This window comes from Betta splendens, chromosome 4 (genome assembly GCF_900634795.4).
Source record: "Betta splendens chromosome 4, fBetSpl5.4, whole genome shotgun sequence".
Taxonomy (NCBI): Eukaryota; Metazoa; Chordata; class Actinopteri; order Anabantiformes; family Osphronemidae; genus Betta; species Betta splendens.
In genome coordinates, this window is record NC_040884.2 from 2,724,115 (window position 1) to 2,744,287 (window position 20,173).

The 20,173-nt window shown below is 41.9% G+C and overlaps 3 protein-coding genes and 1 long non-coding RNA gene across 5 annotated transcripts in view; all 4 read left to right on the plus strand.

The window, feature by feature from the left end:
• The first annotated feature begins 48 nt into the window (after window positions 1-48).
• On the plus strand, window positions 49-6,136 carry LOC114854747 (mucin-2-like). Of its 2 annotated transcripts, none has more exons than XM_055508630.1 (4): window positions 49-1,013; window positions 1,722-4,143; window positions 5,093-5,178; window positions 5,282-6,136. In XM_055508630.1, exons 1-4 carry the CDS (start codon window positions 996-998, stop codon window positions 5,348-5,350), a joined length of 2,595 nt encoding a protein of 864 aa, XP_055364605.1. In that variant the 5' UTR covers window positions 49-995; the 3' UTR covers window positions 5,351-6,136. The 2 variants fall into 2 exon arrangements, with proteins under 2 accessions (XP_055364605.1, XP_029005238.3); XM_029149405.3 differs by having other exon boundaries at window positions 1,744-4,143.
• Window positions 6,137-8,054: 1,918 nt separating this feature from the next.
• LOC129604066 (mucin-2-like) lies at window positions 8,055-13,926 on the plus strand (the record flags this gene model as incomplete). The annotated part of the gene is made up of 2 exons (XM_055508606.1): window positions 8,055-8,059; window positions 9,075-13,926. Coding segments are annotated over exons 1-2 (4,857 nt in total), but the record flags the coding sequence as incomplete, so codon positions are not given.
• A 44-nt stretch (window positions 13,927-13,970) lies between these two features.
• Window positions 13,971-16,593, plus strand: LOC129604071 (uncharacterized). Its single transcript, XR_008694637.1, has 3 exons — window positions 13,971-14,819; window positions 15,814-15,899; window positions 16,005-16,593. It is a non-coding gene; the product is annotated as an uncharacterized LOC129604071 (long non-coding RNA).
• Window positions 16,594-16,726: 133 nt separating this feature from the next.
• Window positions 16,727-20,173, plus strand: part of LOC114854754 (uncharacterized) — a 6,907-nt gene continuing 3,460 nt past the window's right edge. The window contains exons 1-2 of the mRNA XM_055508607.1: window positions 16,727-16,731; window positions 18,027-18,848. Of these exons, the coding sequence (XP_055364582.1) occupies window positions 16,727-16,731; window positions 18,027-18,848 (827 nt within the window). The remainder of the gene's footprint in view (window positions 16,732-18,026; window positions 18,849-20,173) is intronic.

A 20,173-nucleotide genomic window follows, 5' to 3' on the forward strand; every position in this document is an offset into this window, starting at 1 on the left:
CATGATTCCTCCTCATGTTCCTCATGTTATTATGTTGTGTTATACATGTACCATAATGAAAGGCAGGACATGACACAACACACACCAAAACAGGTTTAACAGAGTCTTGTTTAATACACAACAGAAAGCTGAGACAGAAAAAATTGGATGGGCTGTAATTAGTTCCTCGGATCATAAGAGCAATATCAAGAAAGTTATGTCACATAGGGATGGCCTTTACTGAAGTAGATGATCCGTTTAGAGAATACAGACGGACTCAGCAATGAGGAAGCAGGGTGGTGGTCCCACGGTTTGCAAACAGGGGAACCTGTTAAACAGGAAACATACAGGTGCAGAAGAAACTGAATGAGGTTCATTGTCCATCATTCTACATGTAAATATTTGTTCCTAACAAAAGATACCATCCAGACACAAGTAAATGAATGCTGATCAAAATAAAGTGGCCAGTGAGTGAAAGTACTTAAGAAACCAGTTTGACAGCCTTGGTGAAGCCTTCCAGTAAGAGTACAGTAGTCTACAAAAGCACTCAGACTTCCCTTCTACTGAATTGTAGTGACTTTAAAGTAATTCTAACATCAAGGTGACCCTCAAAAAATGTTATTAGTTTCCTAAAATGTTCATGTTTCAATTTTTGAGCTCCAGCCACAGTCTTTCATTATATAGCACCTCTATTATGTTTTGACGTGTCAGATAAAGAAAAGTTCACTTCAGTTAAATTCAGACTCAGTTCTGCTGTCTGTTTGTCTGACGGCTGAATTAATAATCAGTGTCAGGATTAGTCTCTCATATTTTGTAAACATGAATTATTTTCCTTGTGAACACACCTGGTGTAACAGGTTATATAAAGTTAGCGACACACATTGAAAGGAGGAGCAATCTTCAAGTTTATTGCCAGGTGCATTCAAAAACAGACCAGTCGTCTACATCTGGAGAAGAGAGAAGCAACAGCATGGAAAGACAACTCCTTTACTGGACATTACTGCTTGGATTACTTCATGCATCCTGTGGCCAATGTAAATATTACCTCTACATTTTGATGAAAAGTAGTTGTAGTAGTCTGAAAACAGCAGCATAATTTTTTTAACATTGTGATAATTATTTGAACATCAACAGAAAAACTTGTCTAGTAATAGACTATATAACTAAATATTTATATAAATGTTGTATCTTTAAGGCCATGAGCAGTGATCCCTGTTAATCAATCACATCAGTATTGTAAGTCTGCTGATTTTGTATAATGCTTCAAAAAAAAAAAAAAAAAATATATATATATATATATATATATATATATATATATATATATATAATTTCAAGTTGAGCAGTGAGTAAAAAAGATTGAGTACTATGTAAACCTCTGAAGTGTCAACAAATCCCTTTTGATATAACTAATAATATTTAATTGTGACAACCAGTACAAGTCTATTTTAATCTATAAGGAAGGCAAAACACTGGTCAGACTCAGTCACCACAAAAGAAAGTAGAACAATGCAGCAAGATGTCAAGGTTAGGAGCTTAAACAAAAGTGACGGGACAAGAAATGACTGTAAGACCGCCGTCTTACAGTTAGAAAGAATAAGGCCAGACATAGAATCTACAGGAGACGGTGATTAGTGTATGAGAAGAAGAAAAACAGATCAGAGACTTGAGAAATTTATTTCTCAAGTCTCTATTTACGAGGGTTTGGATTAAAGTTTTTGTTTGTTCTTTATCTAAATAAAAAGACTCTTGATATCAATTACCCAGCAACAACAGAAGTACCAACAACCATAACTGAGGCAACAACAACTGAAGCAATAACGACCACAGCAGCAGCAACGACAATCACAACTCAAGCAACAATGGATACAACTCAAGGAGTGACGACAATCACAACTGAAGCAACAGCGACCACAGCCACAGCAACTGAACCATCAACAACAACAACTACCCCTGCTTCACTCATCATACCTGATACAACTACCACTGCTCCAACTACCACGCCTGATACAACTACCACTAGTCCTGAAACAACTACCACACCTGAAACAACTACCACTAGTCCAGAAACAACTACCACACCTGAAAAAACTACCACTGCTCCACCCACCACACCTGAAACAACTACTACTAGTCCTGAAACAACTACCACTGCTCCACCCACCACACCTGAAACAACTACTACTAGTCCTGAAACAACTACCACTACTCCACCCACCACACCTGAAACAACTACCACTACTCCAACTACCTCACCTGATACAACCACCACTAGTGCTGAAACAACTACCACTGCTCCAAAACCCACACCTGATACAACTACCCTGACTTCAACCAGTGATGCAGCGTTTGTCACAACTCCATTGACAACAACAACTACCACTGCCCCACCCACCACACCTGTTACAACTACCACTACTCCAACCACCACACCCGGAATAACTACCACTACTCCAACTACTACACCTGATACATCTACCACTACTCCAACCACCACACCTGATACAACCACAACCTCTCCAACCACCACACCTGAGCCAACTACCACTGCTCTAACCACCACACCTGAAACAACTACCACTACTCCAACTACCACACCTGATACAACCACAACCTCTCCAACCACCACACCTGAAACAACTACCACTACTCCAACTACCACACCTGATACAACCACAACCTCTCCAACCACCACACCTGAAACAACTACCACTACTCCAACTACCACACCTGATACAACCACCACTAGTCCTGAAACAACTACCACTGCTCCACCCACCACACCTGAAACAACTACCACTAGTCCTGAAACAACTACCACTGCTCCAACCACCACATCTGAAACAACTACCACTAGTCCTGAAACAACTACCACTGCTCCAACCACCACACCTGAAACAACTACCACTAGTCCTGAAACAACTACCACTACTCCACCCACCACACCTGAAACAACTACCACTACTCCAACTACCTCACCTGAAACAACTACCACTAGTCCTGAAACAACTACCACTGCTCCAACCACCACCCCTGAAACAACTACCACTACTCCAACTACCACACCTGAAACAACTACCACTATTCCTGAAACAACTACAACTGCTCCACCCACCACGTCTGAAACAACTACCACTACTCCAACAACCACACCTGATGCAGCTACCACTAGTCCTGAAACAACTACCACTGCTCCAACCACCACATCTGAAACAACTACAACTAGTCCTGAAACAACTACCACTAGTCCTGAGACAACTACCACTGCTCCACCCACCACTCCTGATACAACTACTACTGCTCCAACCACCACACCTGAAACAACTACCACTACTTCAACTACCACACCTGAAACAACTACCACTATTCCTGAAACAACTACCACTGCTCCACCCACCACACCTGAAACAACTAACACTAGTCCTGAAACAACTACCCCTGCTCCAACAACCACACCTGATACAACTACCCTGACTTCAACCAGTGATGCAGCGTTTGTCACAACTCCATTGACCACAACTACTATCACTACTCCACCCACCACACCTGAAACAACTACCACTGCTCCAACCACCACACCTGATACAACCACAACTTCTCCAACCACCACACCTGAGCCAACTACCACTACTCCAATCACCACACCTGATACAACTACCACTACTCCAACCACCATACCTGATACAACTACCACTGCTCCAACCACCACACCTGATACAACCACAACTTCTCCAACCACCACACCTGAGCCAACTACCACTACTCCAATCACCATACCTAATACAACTACCACTACTCCAACCACCACACCTGATACAACCACAACTTCTCCAACCACCGCACCTGAAACAACTACCGCTACTCCAACCACCACACCTGAAACAACTACCACTGCTCAAACCACAACAACTGAAGTCATAACGACAGAAACAGGAACCACAACCACATTACCAACAAGCACAGCAACAACAACCACAACAACTGAAGCAACAACAACTACAACTAAAGTAACGACCACAACCACAGCAACTACATCACCAACAACAACAACTACATCATCAACAACAACAACCACCTCACCAACAACGACAACCACATCACCGACGACGACAACCACATCACCAACGACGACAACTTTATCAACAACAATAACAACCACATCGTCAGGTGAGAAAATCGAAAAAAAAAAAAAACATTTCATGTCAAACTTGCTATTGTAGCACATACTACTATTGTACATGTACTAGCTGTTCGTTGTAGACAAATTAAATTCTTAGAAATCTATTACGAGAACCAGCTGTAGCTCTTGACTGAATTGGAAATTTAGGCAAAACTGAGTACTTAAACATATGCTTTCAGTTGTTTAATAAATGAAAACCTTTTAGTCAATGTTCACTTGTTTAATATAGATCAGGTGTGTCTTTGACAAAGACACTTTGCACTAGCTCCTCGGCCACCCAGTGTGGCAGCCCACTGCTCCCCCAGGATGTGGGTAAAAATGCAGAGGACAAATTTCAGTGTGACATATGACAAAGAATGAATCCAATGAATCCTACTTCTGTTCCAGTCTGGCCAAAGTTCAAAAACATTATCAATGTCCTCCCTGGTAGGACAACAAGAAAAAGGAGACTGTTTCCATCAACTTTGATCAATCTCAGATCTCAGACAGTGTGTAGAGTACGCTCTACTATGCAGTGCAGCTGTAGTGTACATAAACACTTTCCCATAATAAAGGAACTGCTCTCTTACTTAGTGTGGTTAGTGCAAGTTGTTATTTTTATGATTTCTACATAGTTTATATTAATTATTATGTTAAAAGAGGAAAATCTTTTCATGACCTCTGACAGCGGGAAAGTTTAGCCTTTGACCTTGATATTAAAATCGTAACAAATCACAATTTAACATAAGAGAGAGAGAGAGAGTAATTACCTAAGCATTTCTAAAACCTTTGTGTAAACCCCTGGAGCCTCTGTATAATGTAGTAAAGACAAAATATTTGAATGCTGATGTGCTAGTAGTTTTAAAATGAAGGATAAACCTCGTCAGATTTTGTTTAGCGATATTTAATTAAAATTTGTTTTCAAAGTAAAGTAATAAGATTTTACTTCCCGTAAAGGCTTAGTATCACTGGTACATCTAGAGATGACGCTCACAGCCTTTGGGCAGGTGACCAATGAGACAATCACTAACCTTGTTGATAAGGTATGTAAATGAGAAGTGCAATAATTTGTCATAACATGAATATTAATTGTGTGTACAAGTATTAAGTGTGTTGTAATATTTGTTGTATGATTTTTTTTTTCAGTTTTTAATGGAGACCCTAAATCTAACAGCCTCCAGCATCAAAATCAAACAACAAACATTGTCAGCATGAGTGTTAACAACCACAACAATGGAAGCACCATCAATTAACAAACAAATTTAACTAAGAACTACAATCTCAACACTACTATTGTGTTGTAGAACTACAATTCCAGCAGCAACTAGAAAAAGTGAAGCATCAACAACCAGTCCATCATAACCTGCTGAAACTGCCCTGTTTTCTTTTTGTTCACTAATATTTATTTCTCTCCATCATAATTATATTTACATGTGTTTATGCAGATACTGTAGTTTGTAGTCACTTGTCTTCCCTGATTGACGCCTGTTGTCCTTAAGGTCTCACTTTTTATTTCTAATGAAATTAATCACCAGGTTAAATGGTCTTCATCCATCAATACTTATTTTTTATTGTAAACTTCAACTTAGGCAGCTCCACTTTGTCACTTGTTTGTTAAAACAATCTGAACATAGTGTGTGATCTTTTATTTTGCTTAGACTACTGTCATTTATTGTGATCCTGTTTTAGCTCCTAGTGTTTGTATTATTTCCTGACCTACACTAACTATCACTGAACCACAGGTCTCTGTCTGAAGCAAAATGGTGTTAAATGGTCTTATTGGGATTTTGTTGACTTTTGACAATTTTCATCTTCAGGAAACTTGGTTAAAAATCTTTTTAATCATAGTTACATTCTGGGTATCATAAATCAGAGATTGACTGAAAAGTGATATTTGTAGCATAGTGAACATGAGACCATGTGATCCAACAGGACATCAAGAAACTGCCACGCTGACAAGTTTGGTAACCAGGAAACTAATAAACTATGTTTCTTGCTTAATCCTTTGTCATTTAAAATAAGGAAACACTGGCAGCAGTAGCCTTGGTGAGTGTCTCACTATAAAGTCTTCAGCTAAACAAACAGACAATGAACAATAGCTCTGTGAGGGTTGGGTGTTGTACTTTAAAATGTCTTGATAAGCTGCAGAAGGGGAATGTAAAACACTGCAAGTGTTTAAAAATAATACTGGCTTAATGGCATGTTTGACCCTCAGATACATCTACATAAGTTTTTTTTTTATATTACAGATACAGATATTATTAAATCATAACAATTTTCATAATGTTTTATTATGGTAATACAGAAATAAAATAATATATATTAATAGGTAACTCTTAATCTTATCCCGTCAGGATTTGTAGGACGGGTTCATGTTTTACACTGGGTGCCCTTCCTGACACAACCCCTCTCTGAGGGGATTAAACCCGGGACCTGGGCGATAGGAGGGTGGGGCGCAAACGACTGCGCCAAACAGCCAGGGCCTCATATTAATTTATATTACTACCAAAGGCTCCTCCAGGGGATAGTTCAAAGGCAAAATGCATTTTCCCAAATGTGGAACTCATGAATTAATCTATTAAAAACAGTTTTGAATTCATTATGAAATTTCTTCATAACATTAAGTTAGATGTACAGCTGAGACTAATATGATGCAATTAAAGCAGCTGAGGTGTTTATGACCTCAGCAACCTAACCAGGTGCCACCACTCTGACGACCACTTCCTGTATGCTGGCATCTACTGAAACAAACAAAGAGGCCGTAACAATACATATATCATTGCAACTGATGTAGTTTCGCTTCAAGATTGTTTGTCTGTGTCTTATGATTTGATTTGAGACATTTTTTGTATGTTATGCCAGTTTTTCAGGTTGTAGCACATAGTCTCACTACTTATCACTCCCATTACAGGCGGAGTGTAGGAGGCGCAAATCAAAAACTAAATGGTAATTACAATCTGAACTCCACTTTCTGTCAATACCTGCAACACAGAAGAAACAACACTCACCATGGACAGATCAACTCTTTGTTTTGTGCTTTTACTTGGCTTTTTTCATGCATCCTGTGGACAAGGTAAGTAGTGAACACATATGACACACAACATTTTTATGCTTACCATGAATTTAAAACCTGACTTTAGGCAGTTGTAGTGTCATAAAATTAAACAATGACACTGAAAACCTGTAACCTAAATATTTATGTAAATGGTAAATGTGACTAAAGCTCAATTATAAAACTGAACATAAGGTTGAAATGTTAAAGTTGACAAATTAGATGAGTTCAAGTCTTCTGCTTTAGTGCTTCTCTGTGAATAACACTGTTGAATTATGAACATATATACATATAATTGTCAACTAAAGGTGAGGCGTTATCACCACTAACAGAAGCAGCAGTCACCTTACACAGATTTAGCTAGGGAACAAATTAAATCATGCTGTTCCTGCTGCGCTGACCATTTCGATGCTCTGGGCGAAATTATGATTTGCCCCTCATAGCCATTTTTTTTCTGAAGGCTTGGATTGGCGCCCCCTCCAACGGTTGGCGCCCTAGTTAACCGCCTAGTTCAACCAAGCCCAGAGCCGGCCCTGGCTGCGGTAAAGTTAAAAGGAAAAAGCATAGAAATCAAGCTCCTGAGAGTTGCCAAGTCTTTATTGTAGTCTTTGTTGTAATTGTATAATTGCGAACGTATTCAGAGCGGCAAATATTAATAATAAAGTGGGCTGTTAGCTCAGTTGGTAGAGTGTCGACCTCGGAAGGCAAAAGGTCTGCGGTTCAATGCCTGAAGAGATTCACCTTGATGCTGATGATATACAAATCTTGCAAAAGTTACAGAGTAAGTGAATGTAAAGCAATATGTGACTACTTTACTACAAAGTGCTTATTCCAAAGTAATAAATCAACTTGTTACTTTAAGTTATAATGCAGTACAGGGCGCAGTATTGAGAATTTATGCAAAAGGATGTTACACAGATTTACCAACTAAAATAAACCCACAACACCACACTGTCAAAATTATTTACAAAAAAAACATCTTTGGTCAAAATGTTTCCCTAATCGTTCAAGTACATAACATATATTAACTGACGCAACAGCTACAACAACCGAGGCACCAACGGAAACGACTACGGGAGCAACAATAACTACAACAGAAGCAACAACCACAACAACTGAGGCACCAACAACAACCACAACAGAAGCAACAACCACAACAACTGAGGCACCACCAACAGCCACAACTGAAGCAACAACCACAACAAGTGAAGCACTAACGACAACCCCAACTGAAGCACCAACCACAACAACTGAAGCAAAAACAACCACAACTGAGGCACCAACGACAACCACAACTGAAGCAACAACCACAACAACTGAGGCAGCAAAGACAACCACAACTGAAGCAACAACCACAACAACTGAGGCACCAACGACAACCACAACTGAAGCAACAACCACAACAACTGAAGCACCAACTACAACCACAACTGAAGCAACAACCACAACAACTGAGGCACCAACAACAACCACAACTGAAGCAACAACCACAACAACTGAGGCACCAACGACAACCACAACTGAAGCAACAACCACAACAACTGAAGCAACAACCACAACTGAGGCACCAACGACAACCACAACTGAAGCAACAACCACAACAACTGAGGCACCAACAACATCCACAACTGAAGCAACAACCACAACAACTGAGGCACCAACAACAACCACAACTGAAGCAACAACTACAACTGAAGAAACAACCACAACAACTGAGGCACCAACAACAACAACTGAGGAACCATCAACAACCACAACTGAAGCAACAACCTCAACAACTGAGGCACCAACGACAACCACAACAACAACAACCACAACAGCTAAGGAAACAACCACAGCAACTGAAGCAACAACCAGAACCACAACTGAAACAACAACTACAACTGAAGAAACAACCACAACAACTGAGGCACCAACGACAACCACAACTGAGGCACCAACGACAACCACAACTGAAGCAACAACCACAACAACTGAGGCACCAACGACAACCACAACTGAAGCAACAACCACAACAACTGAATCAACAACCACAACAACTGAGACACCTACGACAACCACAACAACTGAGGCACCAACAACAACTGAAGCAAAAACCACAACAACTGAGGCACCAACGACAACCACAACTGAAGCAACAACCACAACAACTGAAGCAACAACCACAACAACTGAGGCACCTACGACAACCACAACTGAAGCAACAACCACAACAACTGAAGCAACAACCACAACAACTGAAGCAACAACCACAACAACTGATGCACCTACGACAACCACAATTGAAGCAACAACCACAACAACTGAGGCACCAACGACAACCACAACTGAAGCAACATCCACAACAACTGAGGCACCAACAACAACCACAACTGAAGCAACAACAACAACAACTGAAGCAACAACCACAACAACTGAGGCACCAACAACAACCACAACTGAAGCAACAACCACAACAACTGAAGCAACAACCACAACAACTGAGGCTTCTACGACAACCACAACTGAAGCAACAACCACAACAACTGAAGCAACAACCACAACAACTAAGGCACCAACGACAACCACAACTGAAGCAACAACCACAACAACTGAAGCAACAACCACAACAACTGAGGCTTCTACGACAACCACAACTGAAGCAACAACCACAACAACTGAAGCAACAACCACAACAACTGAGGCACCAACAACAACCACAACAACTGAAGCAACAACCACAACAACTGAGGCACCAACGACAACCACAACGGAAGCAACAACCACAACAACTGAGGCACCAACAACAACCACAACAACTGAAGCAACAACCACAACAACTGAGGCACCAACGACAACCACAACTGAAGCAACAACCACAACAACTGAAGCACCAACTACAACCACAACTGAAGCAACAACCACAACAACTGAGGCACCAACAACAACCACAACTGAAGCAACAACCACAACAACTGAGGCAGCAAAGACAACCACAACTGAAGCAACAACCACAACAACTGAGGCACCAACGACAACCACAACTGAAGCAACAACCACAACAACTGAAGCACCAACTACAACCACAACTGAAGCAACAACCACAACAACTGAGGCACCAACAACAACCACAACTGAAGCAACAACCACAACAACTGAGGCACCAACGACAACCACAACTGAAGCAACAACCACAACAACTGAAGCAACAACCACAACTGAGGCACCAACGACAACCACAACTGAAGCAACAACCACAACAACTGAGGCAACAACCACAACAACTGAAGCATCAACCACAACAACTGAGGCACCAACGACAACCACAACTGAAACAACAACCACAACAACTGAGGCACCAACGACAACCACAACTGAAGCAACAACCACAACTGAGGCACCAACGACAACCACAACTGAAGCAACAACCACAACAACTGAGGCACCAACGACAACCACAACTGAAGCAACAACCACAACAACTGAATCAACAACCACAACAACTGAGACACCTACGACAACCACAACAACTGAGGCACCAACAACAACTGAAGCAACAACCACAACAACTGAGGCACCAACGACAACCACAACTGAAGCAACAACCACAACAACTGAAGCAACAACCACAACAACTGAGGCACCTACGACAACCACAACTGAAGCAACAACCACAACAACTGAAGCAACAACCACAACAACTGAAGCAACAACCACAACAACTGATGCACCTACGACAACCACAATTGAAGCAACAACCACAACAACTGAGGCACCAACGACAACCACAACTGAAGCAACATCCACAACAACTGAGGCACCAACAACAACCACAACTGAAGCAACAACAACAACAACTGAAGCAACAACCACAACAACTGAGGCACCAACAACAACCACAACTGAAGCAACAACCACAACAACTGAAGCAACAACCACAACAACTGAGGCACCAACGACAACCACAACTGAAGCAACAACCACAACAACTGAAGCAACAACCACAACAACTGAGGCACCAACAACAACCACAACAACTGAAGCAACAACCACAACAACTGAGGCACCAACGACAACCACAACGGAAGCAACAACCACAACAACTGAGGCACCAACAACAACCACAACAACTGAAGCAACAACCACAACAACTGAGGCACCTACGACAACCACAATTGAAGCAACAACCACAACAACTGAGGCACCAACGACAACCACAACTGAAGCAACAACCACAACAACTGAAGCAACAACCACAACAACTGAGGCACTACATACAACCACAACTGAAGCAACAACCACAACAACTGAGGCACCAACGACAACCACGACTGAAGCAACAACCGCAACAACTGAAGCAACAACCACAACAACTGAGGCACCAACGACAACCACAACTGAAGCAACAACCACAACAACTGAGGCACCAACGACAACCACAACTGAAGCAACAACCACAACAACTGAAGCAACAACCACAACTGAGGCACCAACGACAACCACAACTGAAGCAACAACCACAACAACTGAGGCACCAACGACAACCACAACTGAAGCAACAACCACAACAACTGAAGCAACAACCACAACAACTGAGACACCTACGACAACCACAACAACTGAGGCACCAACAACAACCACAACAACTGAAGCAACAACCACAACAACTGAGGCACCAACGACAACCACAACTGAAGCAACAACCACAACAACTGAAGCAACAACCACAACAACTGAGGCACCTACGACAACCACAACTGAAGCAACAACCACAACAACTGAAGCAACAACCACAACAACTGAAGCAACAACCACAACAACTGATGCACCTACGACAACCACAACTGAAGCAACAACCACAACAACTGAAGCAACAACCACAACAACTGAAGCAACAACCACAACAACTGATGCACCTACGACAACCACAATTGAAGCAACAACCACAACAACTGAGGCACCAACGACAACCACAACTGAAGCAACGACCACAACAACTGAGGCACCAACAACAACCACAACTGAAGCAACAACAACAACTGAAGCAACAACCACAACAACTGAGGCACCAACAACAACCACAACTGAAGCAACAACCACAACAACTGAAGCAACAACCACAACAACTGAGGCTTCTACGACAACCACAACTGAAGCAACAACCACAACAACTGAAGCAACAACCACAACAACTGAGGCACCAACGACAACCACAACTGAAGCAACAACCACAACAACTGAAGCAACAACCACAACAACTGAGGCTTCTACGACAACCACAACTGAAGCAACAACCACAACAACTGAAGCAACAACCACAACAACTGAGGCACCAACAACAACCACAACAACTGAAGCAACAACCACAACAACTGAGGCACCAACGACAACCACAACGGAAGCAACAACCACAACAACTGAGGCACCAACAACAACCACAACAACTGAAGCAACAACCACAACAACTGAGGCACCTACGACAACCACAATTGAAGCAACAACCACAACAACTGAGGCACCAACGACAACCACAAGTGAAGCAACAACCACAACAAATGAAGCAACAACCACAACAACTGAGGCACTACATACAACCACAACTGAAGCAACAACCACAACAACTGAAGCAACAACCACAACAACTGAGGCACCAACAACAACCACAACAACTGAAGCAACAACCACAACAACTGAAGCAACAACCACAACAACTGAGGCACCAACAACAACCACAACAACTGAAGCAACAACCACAACAACTGAGACACCTACGACAACCACAATTGAAGCAACAACCACAACAACTGAGGCACCAACGACAACCACAACTGAAGCAACAACAACAACAACTGAGGCACCAATGACAACCACAACTGAAGCAACATCCACAACAACTGAGGCACCAACAACAACCACAACTGAAGCAACAACAACAACAACTGAAGCAACAACCACAACAACTGAGGCACCAACAACAACCACAACTGAAGCAACAACCACAACAACTGAAGCAACAACCACAACAACTGAGGCTTCTACGACAACCACAACTGAAGCAACAACCACAACATCTGAAGCAACAACCACAACAACTGAGGCACCAACGACAACCACAACTGAAGCAACAACCACAACAACTGAAGCAACAACCACAACAACTGAGGCACCAACAACAACCACAGCAACTGAAGCAACAACCACAACAACTGAAGCAACAACCACAACAACTGAGGCACCAACGACAACCACAACGGAAGCAACAACCACAACAACTGAGGCACCAACAACAACCACAACAACTGAAGCAACAACCACAACAACTGAGGCACCTACGACAACCACAATTGAAGCAACAACCACAACAACTGAGGCACCAACGACAACCACAACTGAAGCAACAACAACAACAACTGAGGCACCAACGACAAGCACAACTGAAGCAACAACCACAACAACTGAAGCAACAACCACAACAACTGAGGCACCAACTACAACCACAACTGAAGCAACAACCACAACAACTGAGGCACCAACGACAACCACGACTGAAGCAACAACCGCAACAACTGAAGCAACAACCACAACAACTGAGGCACCAACGACAACCACAACTGAAGCAACAACAACAACAACTGAGGCACCAATGACAACCACAACTGAAGCAACATCCACAACAACTGAGGCACCAACAACAACCACAACTGAAGCAACAACAACAACAACTGAAGCAACAACCACAACAACTGAGGCACCAACAACAACCACACTGAACAACCACAACAACTGAAGCAACAACCACAACAACTGAGGCTTCTACGACAACCACAACTGAAGCAACAACCACAACATCTGAAGCAACAACCACAACAACTGAGGCACCAACGACAACCACAACTGAAGCAACAACCACAACAACTGAAGCAACAACCACAACAACTGAGGCACCAACAACAACCACAACAACTGAAGCAACAACCACAACAACTGAAGCAACAACCACAACAACTGAGTCACCAACGACAACCACAACGGAAGCAACAACCACAACAACTGAGGCACCAACAACAACCACAACAACTGAAGCAACAACCACAACAACTGAGGCACCTACGACAACCACAATTGAAGCAACAACCACAACAACTAAGGCACCAACGACAACCACAACTGAAGCAACAACAACAACAACTGAGGCACCAACGACAAGCACAACTGAAGCAACAACTACAACAACTGAAGCAACAACCACAACAACTGAGGCACCAACTACAACCACAACTGAAGCAACAACCACAACAACTGAGGCACCAACGACAACCACGACTGAAGCAACAACCGCAACAACTGAAGCAACAACCACAACAACTGAGGCACCAACGACAACCACAACTGAAGCAACAACCACAACAACTGAGGCACCAACGACAACCACAACTGAAGCAACAACCACAACAACTGAAGCAACAACCACAACAACTGAGGCACCAACAACAACCACAACTGAATCAACAACCACAACAGAGGCACCAACAACAACCACAAAAACTGAGGCAATGAACATTGCAACAACAACCACCACAGCAAATACAACTGAAGCAACAATAACAACAACAACTGAATCATCTACATCCACAACTATACCCACAGTCCCTGGTAAGAAAATCTAAATTGTTAACATTCAGTTTATGTCAGTCTTTTAATTCCCCATTTGGTACTGTATGTAATAGCAGGACTGTAAATTATTAGTCAATGTAGGCAAATTAGATTCTTAGAAATCCATTACAAGAATCAGCTGTAGTTTTTGGCTTAAATGAAAGAGTAGGTGAAACTGTAAGTACAAAACATTTTAGTCAGTGTAATTTATGCTCAAGACATTATTATAAAGTACAGTCAAGTCACTTTAGTGAAATGATGAGATGGCACCAGGTGTGACTTTGACTAAGACACTTTGCACTAGCTCCTCGGCCACCCAGTGTGGCAGCCCACTGCTCCCCCAGGGGATGAGTAAAAATGCAGAGGACTAATTTCAGTGTGACATATGACAAAAAGTATTATTATTATTATTATTATTATTATTATTATTATTATTATTATTATTATTATTATTATTATTATTTATTTTTTTTATTTTTTTTATTCATCCTGGTTCTATTACAGTCTGGCCACAAAGTAGTTTGTATTACAGGCAGCATCACTATCCTCCCTGGTAGAACAATAAGAAAAAAGTGCCTGTTTCCAGAATTAATCTTGAATAAGCATGTACAATATAAGAATAACAACCCAGTTATTGCAAAAATGCATTTCATTGCAAATGCATTTATGTTAATTACGGTCATTTTTGACCCCACTCGTGAAAGAGTGTAGGTATTGACAGATTTCGCATCCAAGGGTTACAACCGTAACCATCAAAACACAATTAAAAACAAAATAACAGAATTACCTACAGTAAGCATTTCTAAAGCATTTGTGCAAACCCCTGGAACCTCTGTAGTGAGGAGTACAGTACAGTGTAGTAAAGACAAAATATTTGAATGCTGATGTGCTAGTACTTTTAAAATAAAGGATGTACCTGATCAGCTTTTGTTTAGCTGTATTTAATTATAATTTGTTTTCAGAGTAAAGTATTAAAATTTGTCTTCCCGTACAGGTTTAGTATCACTGGTACATCTAGAGATGAAGCTCACAGCCTTTGGGCAGGTGACCAATGAAACAATCATTTACTTTGTTAATAAGGTACGTAAATGAGAAGTGCAAAATGTATTTGTTATGACATGAATACTAATTGTGTGTACAAGTATTAACTGTGTTGTAATGTTTGTTCTTATTTGTTTTTTTTAGTTTTTAATGGAGAAACTGAATGTAACAGCCTCCAGCATCAAAATCAAACAACCAACACAAGCAGCATAAGTGTCACAGCAAATTTTCTATTAAGACTTTGGCTGTAACATGTTAAATTTATGGTTTGGATGTATTAATTGTGTAAAGATAAATGTGTCTTGTTTTTGTTAACAAGACCTGGACTGTTCAAGATGGACTTAAATGTTTAACAAAATGATGCAGGGTTTTATTTTGAAGATCAGGGATCTTGGAAGACGGGAAAAAGTAGAAGAAGGGAAAAAAGGTGGGAGAGCGCTCACGCTGAATGTGTGCAGTACAAAACTCTCGTATGAAAGCTCAGATTATATGCAACGCACCCAATTGAATGAAGTGAGTAAAATTAAGTCAGCACGACAGTTACGTGCATGGACCTGTGTGGTGGTCGGGAGTAAACTTCAGGCCAAAGTTCAGAAGTTCAGAAAAGCGACTATCACCAGTCCTGCTCGTTGACACAACGGGTAAAGATTGCAGCACCTGGAGAGGAACTAGAGACCCAGCTAACAGCTTCGCTTCAGCGGTTGGGAGTCAAACACCAGCGACACGTGTGTCGGTCACCACCAGAACAACGTGAAGCCACTAACAACAACAACTGGAGGCACCATCAAAAAACACAATGAAGCAAACAACCACCAATACTGAGGCACCAAACAAACAAACCACAAACAAGAAGGCAAGACCACAACATGAGGCACAACAAAACCACAACTGAAGCAAAAAACTACAACACCAAGGCCACAACAACAACCACAACTGAGAAGCAACAACACAACGTGAAAGCAACAACCACAACAACTGAGGCACCATCAAAAACCACAACTGAAGCAACAACCACAATAACCGAGGCACTACCAACAACCACAACTGAAGCAACAACCACAACTGAAGCAACAACCCCAACAACTGAGGCACCAACGACAACCACAACTGAAGCAACAACCACAACAAAGCTAGAAGACGAAAAAAAACCCAGAAACAACCACAGCAAAATGAAGAGAAACAAAACAGAACCACAACTGAAGCAACAACCACAAAAACTGAGGCACCAACTACAACAGAAGAAACTACCACAACAACTGAGGCACCATCAACAACCACAACTGAAGCAACAACCACAACAACTGAGGCACTAACAACAACAACTGAGGCACCATCAAAAACCACAACGGAAGCAACAACCACAATAACTGAGGCACCAACAACAACCACAACAGAAGCGACAGCAACAACGACCACAAACAACTGAGCAATAACAAACAACCACAACTGAAGCAACAACTACAACAACCAAGGCACCAACAACAACCACAACTGAAGCAACATTTACAACTGAAGCAACAACCAACAACAACTGAGGCACCATCAAAAACCACAACTGAAGCAACAACCACAATAACTGAGGAACCAACAACAACCACAACAGAAGCAACGACCACAACAACTGAGGCACTAACAACAACCACAACTGAAGCAACAACTACAACAACCGAGGCACCAACAACAACCACAACTGAAGCAACAACTACAACTGAAGCAAGAAAACAAACAAAATGAGGCAAAAACAAAAACAAACAAATCAAAAGAAAACAACACCACAAAAAACAACGAAAAAAAAAAAAAAAAAAAATGAAAACATAGAAAAAAAAAACTGAAAAAAAAGAAGAAACCACAACAAGAAAAAAAACACCGAAGGCACCAACAACAACCACAACTGAAGCAACAACCACAACAACTGAGACACCAACAACATCCACAACTGAAACAACAACCACCACAACACACTGAGGCACCAACGGAAAACCACAACAAGAAGCAACGACCACAACAACTGAGGCACCAACAACAACCACAACTGAAAGCAAACAACTACAACGAAGCAACAACCACAAACAACTGAGGCAAACTAACAACAAACAATGAGGCACCATGACAAAAACCACAACTGAAGCAACAAAAATAACAACAACAGAGGCAACCAAAAACAACCACAACTGAAGCAACAACTACAACTGAAGCAACAACCACAACAACTGAGGCACCAACAACAACCACAACTGAAGCAACAACCCCAACAACTGAGGCACCAACGACAACCACAACTGAAGCAACAACCACAACAGCTGAAGAAACAACCACAGCAACTGAAGTAACAACCAGAACCACAACTGAAGCAACAACCACAACAACTGAGGCACCATCAACAACCACAACTGAAGCAACGACCACAACAACTGAGGCACCAACAACAACCAAAACAGAAGCAACGACCACAACAACTGAAGCAACAACTACAACAGAAGCAATGACCACAACAACTGAGGCACCAACAACATCCACAACTGAAGCAATAACCACAACAACAGAGGCACCAGCAACAACCACAACAACTAAAGCAACAACCACAACAACTGAGGCACCAACAACAACCAGAACTGAAGCAACAACCACAACAGCAGAGGCACCATCAACAACCACAACAGAAGCAACAACCACAACAACTGAGGCACCAACAACAATCACAACTGAAGCAACAACTACAACAAATGAGGCACAAACAACTACAACAGAAGCAACAACCACAACAACTGAAGCAACAACTACAACAGAAGCAACGACCCCACAACAACTGAGGCAACAAGAACAACCAAAACTGAAGCAACAACTACAACAACTGAGGCACCAACAACAACCACAACTGAAGCAACAACTACAACTGAAGCAACAACCACAACAACTGAGGCACCATCAACAACCACAACTGAAGCAACGACCACAACAACTGAGGCACCAACAACAACCACAACTGAAGCAACAACACACAACAAAATGAGGCAACAATAAAAACAACAAAATGAGCAAAAAAAACACAACTGAGGCACCAACAACAACCACAACTGAAGCAACAACTACAACAACTGAGGCACAAACAACTACAACAGAAGCAACGACCACAACAACTGAGGCAACAACAACAACCACAACTGAAGCAACAACCACAACAACTGAGGCACCATCAACAACCACAACTGAAAGCAACGACCACAACAACTGAGGCACCAACAACAACCACAACAGAGGCAACAACCACAACAACTGAAGCAACAACTACATCAGAAGCAACGACCACAACAACTGAAGCAACAACCACAACAACTGAGGCACCAAAAACATCCACAACTAAAGCAAACAACCACAACAACAGAGGCACCAACAACAACCAGAACTGAAGCAACAACCACAACAACTGAGGCACCAACAACAATCACAACTGAAGCAACAACTACAATAACTGAGGCACAAACAACTACAACAGAAGGAACGACCACAACAACTGATGCACCATCAACAACCACAACTGAAGCAACGACCACAACAACTGAGGCACCAACAACAACTACAACAGAAGCAACGACCACAACAACGGAAGCAACAACCACAACAACCGAGGCACCATCAACAACCACAACTGAAGCAACAACCACAACAACTGAGGCACCAACAACAACCACAACTGAAGCAACAACCACAACAACTGAAGCAACAACCACAACAACTGAGGCACCAACAACAATCACAACTGAAGCAACAACTACAACAACTGAGGCACAAACAACTACAACAGAAGCAACGACCATAACAACTAAAGCAACAACCAAAACAACTGAGGCACCGACAACAACCACAACAGAAGCAACGACCACAACAACTGAAGCAACAACTACAACAACTGAGGCAAAAACAACAACCACACCAGAAGCAACGACCACAAAAACTGAGGCACCAACAACAACCACAACACTTGCCACACCAACAACTACAACAGAAGCAACGACCACGACAACTGAAGCAACAACCACAACTGTGGCACCAACAACAACCACAACAGAAGCAACGACCACAACAAACTGAAGCAACAACTACAATAGAAGCAACGACCACAACAACTGAAGCAACAACTACAATAGAAGCAACGACCACAACAACTGAAGCAACGACCACAACAACTGAGGCACCAACAACAACCACAACTGAAGCAACAAACTACAACTGAAGCAACAACAACAACAACTGAGGGGACACAAAAAAAAAAACAACTAAAGCAAAATTAAACTCAAAAAAATGACGGTACCAAC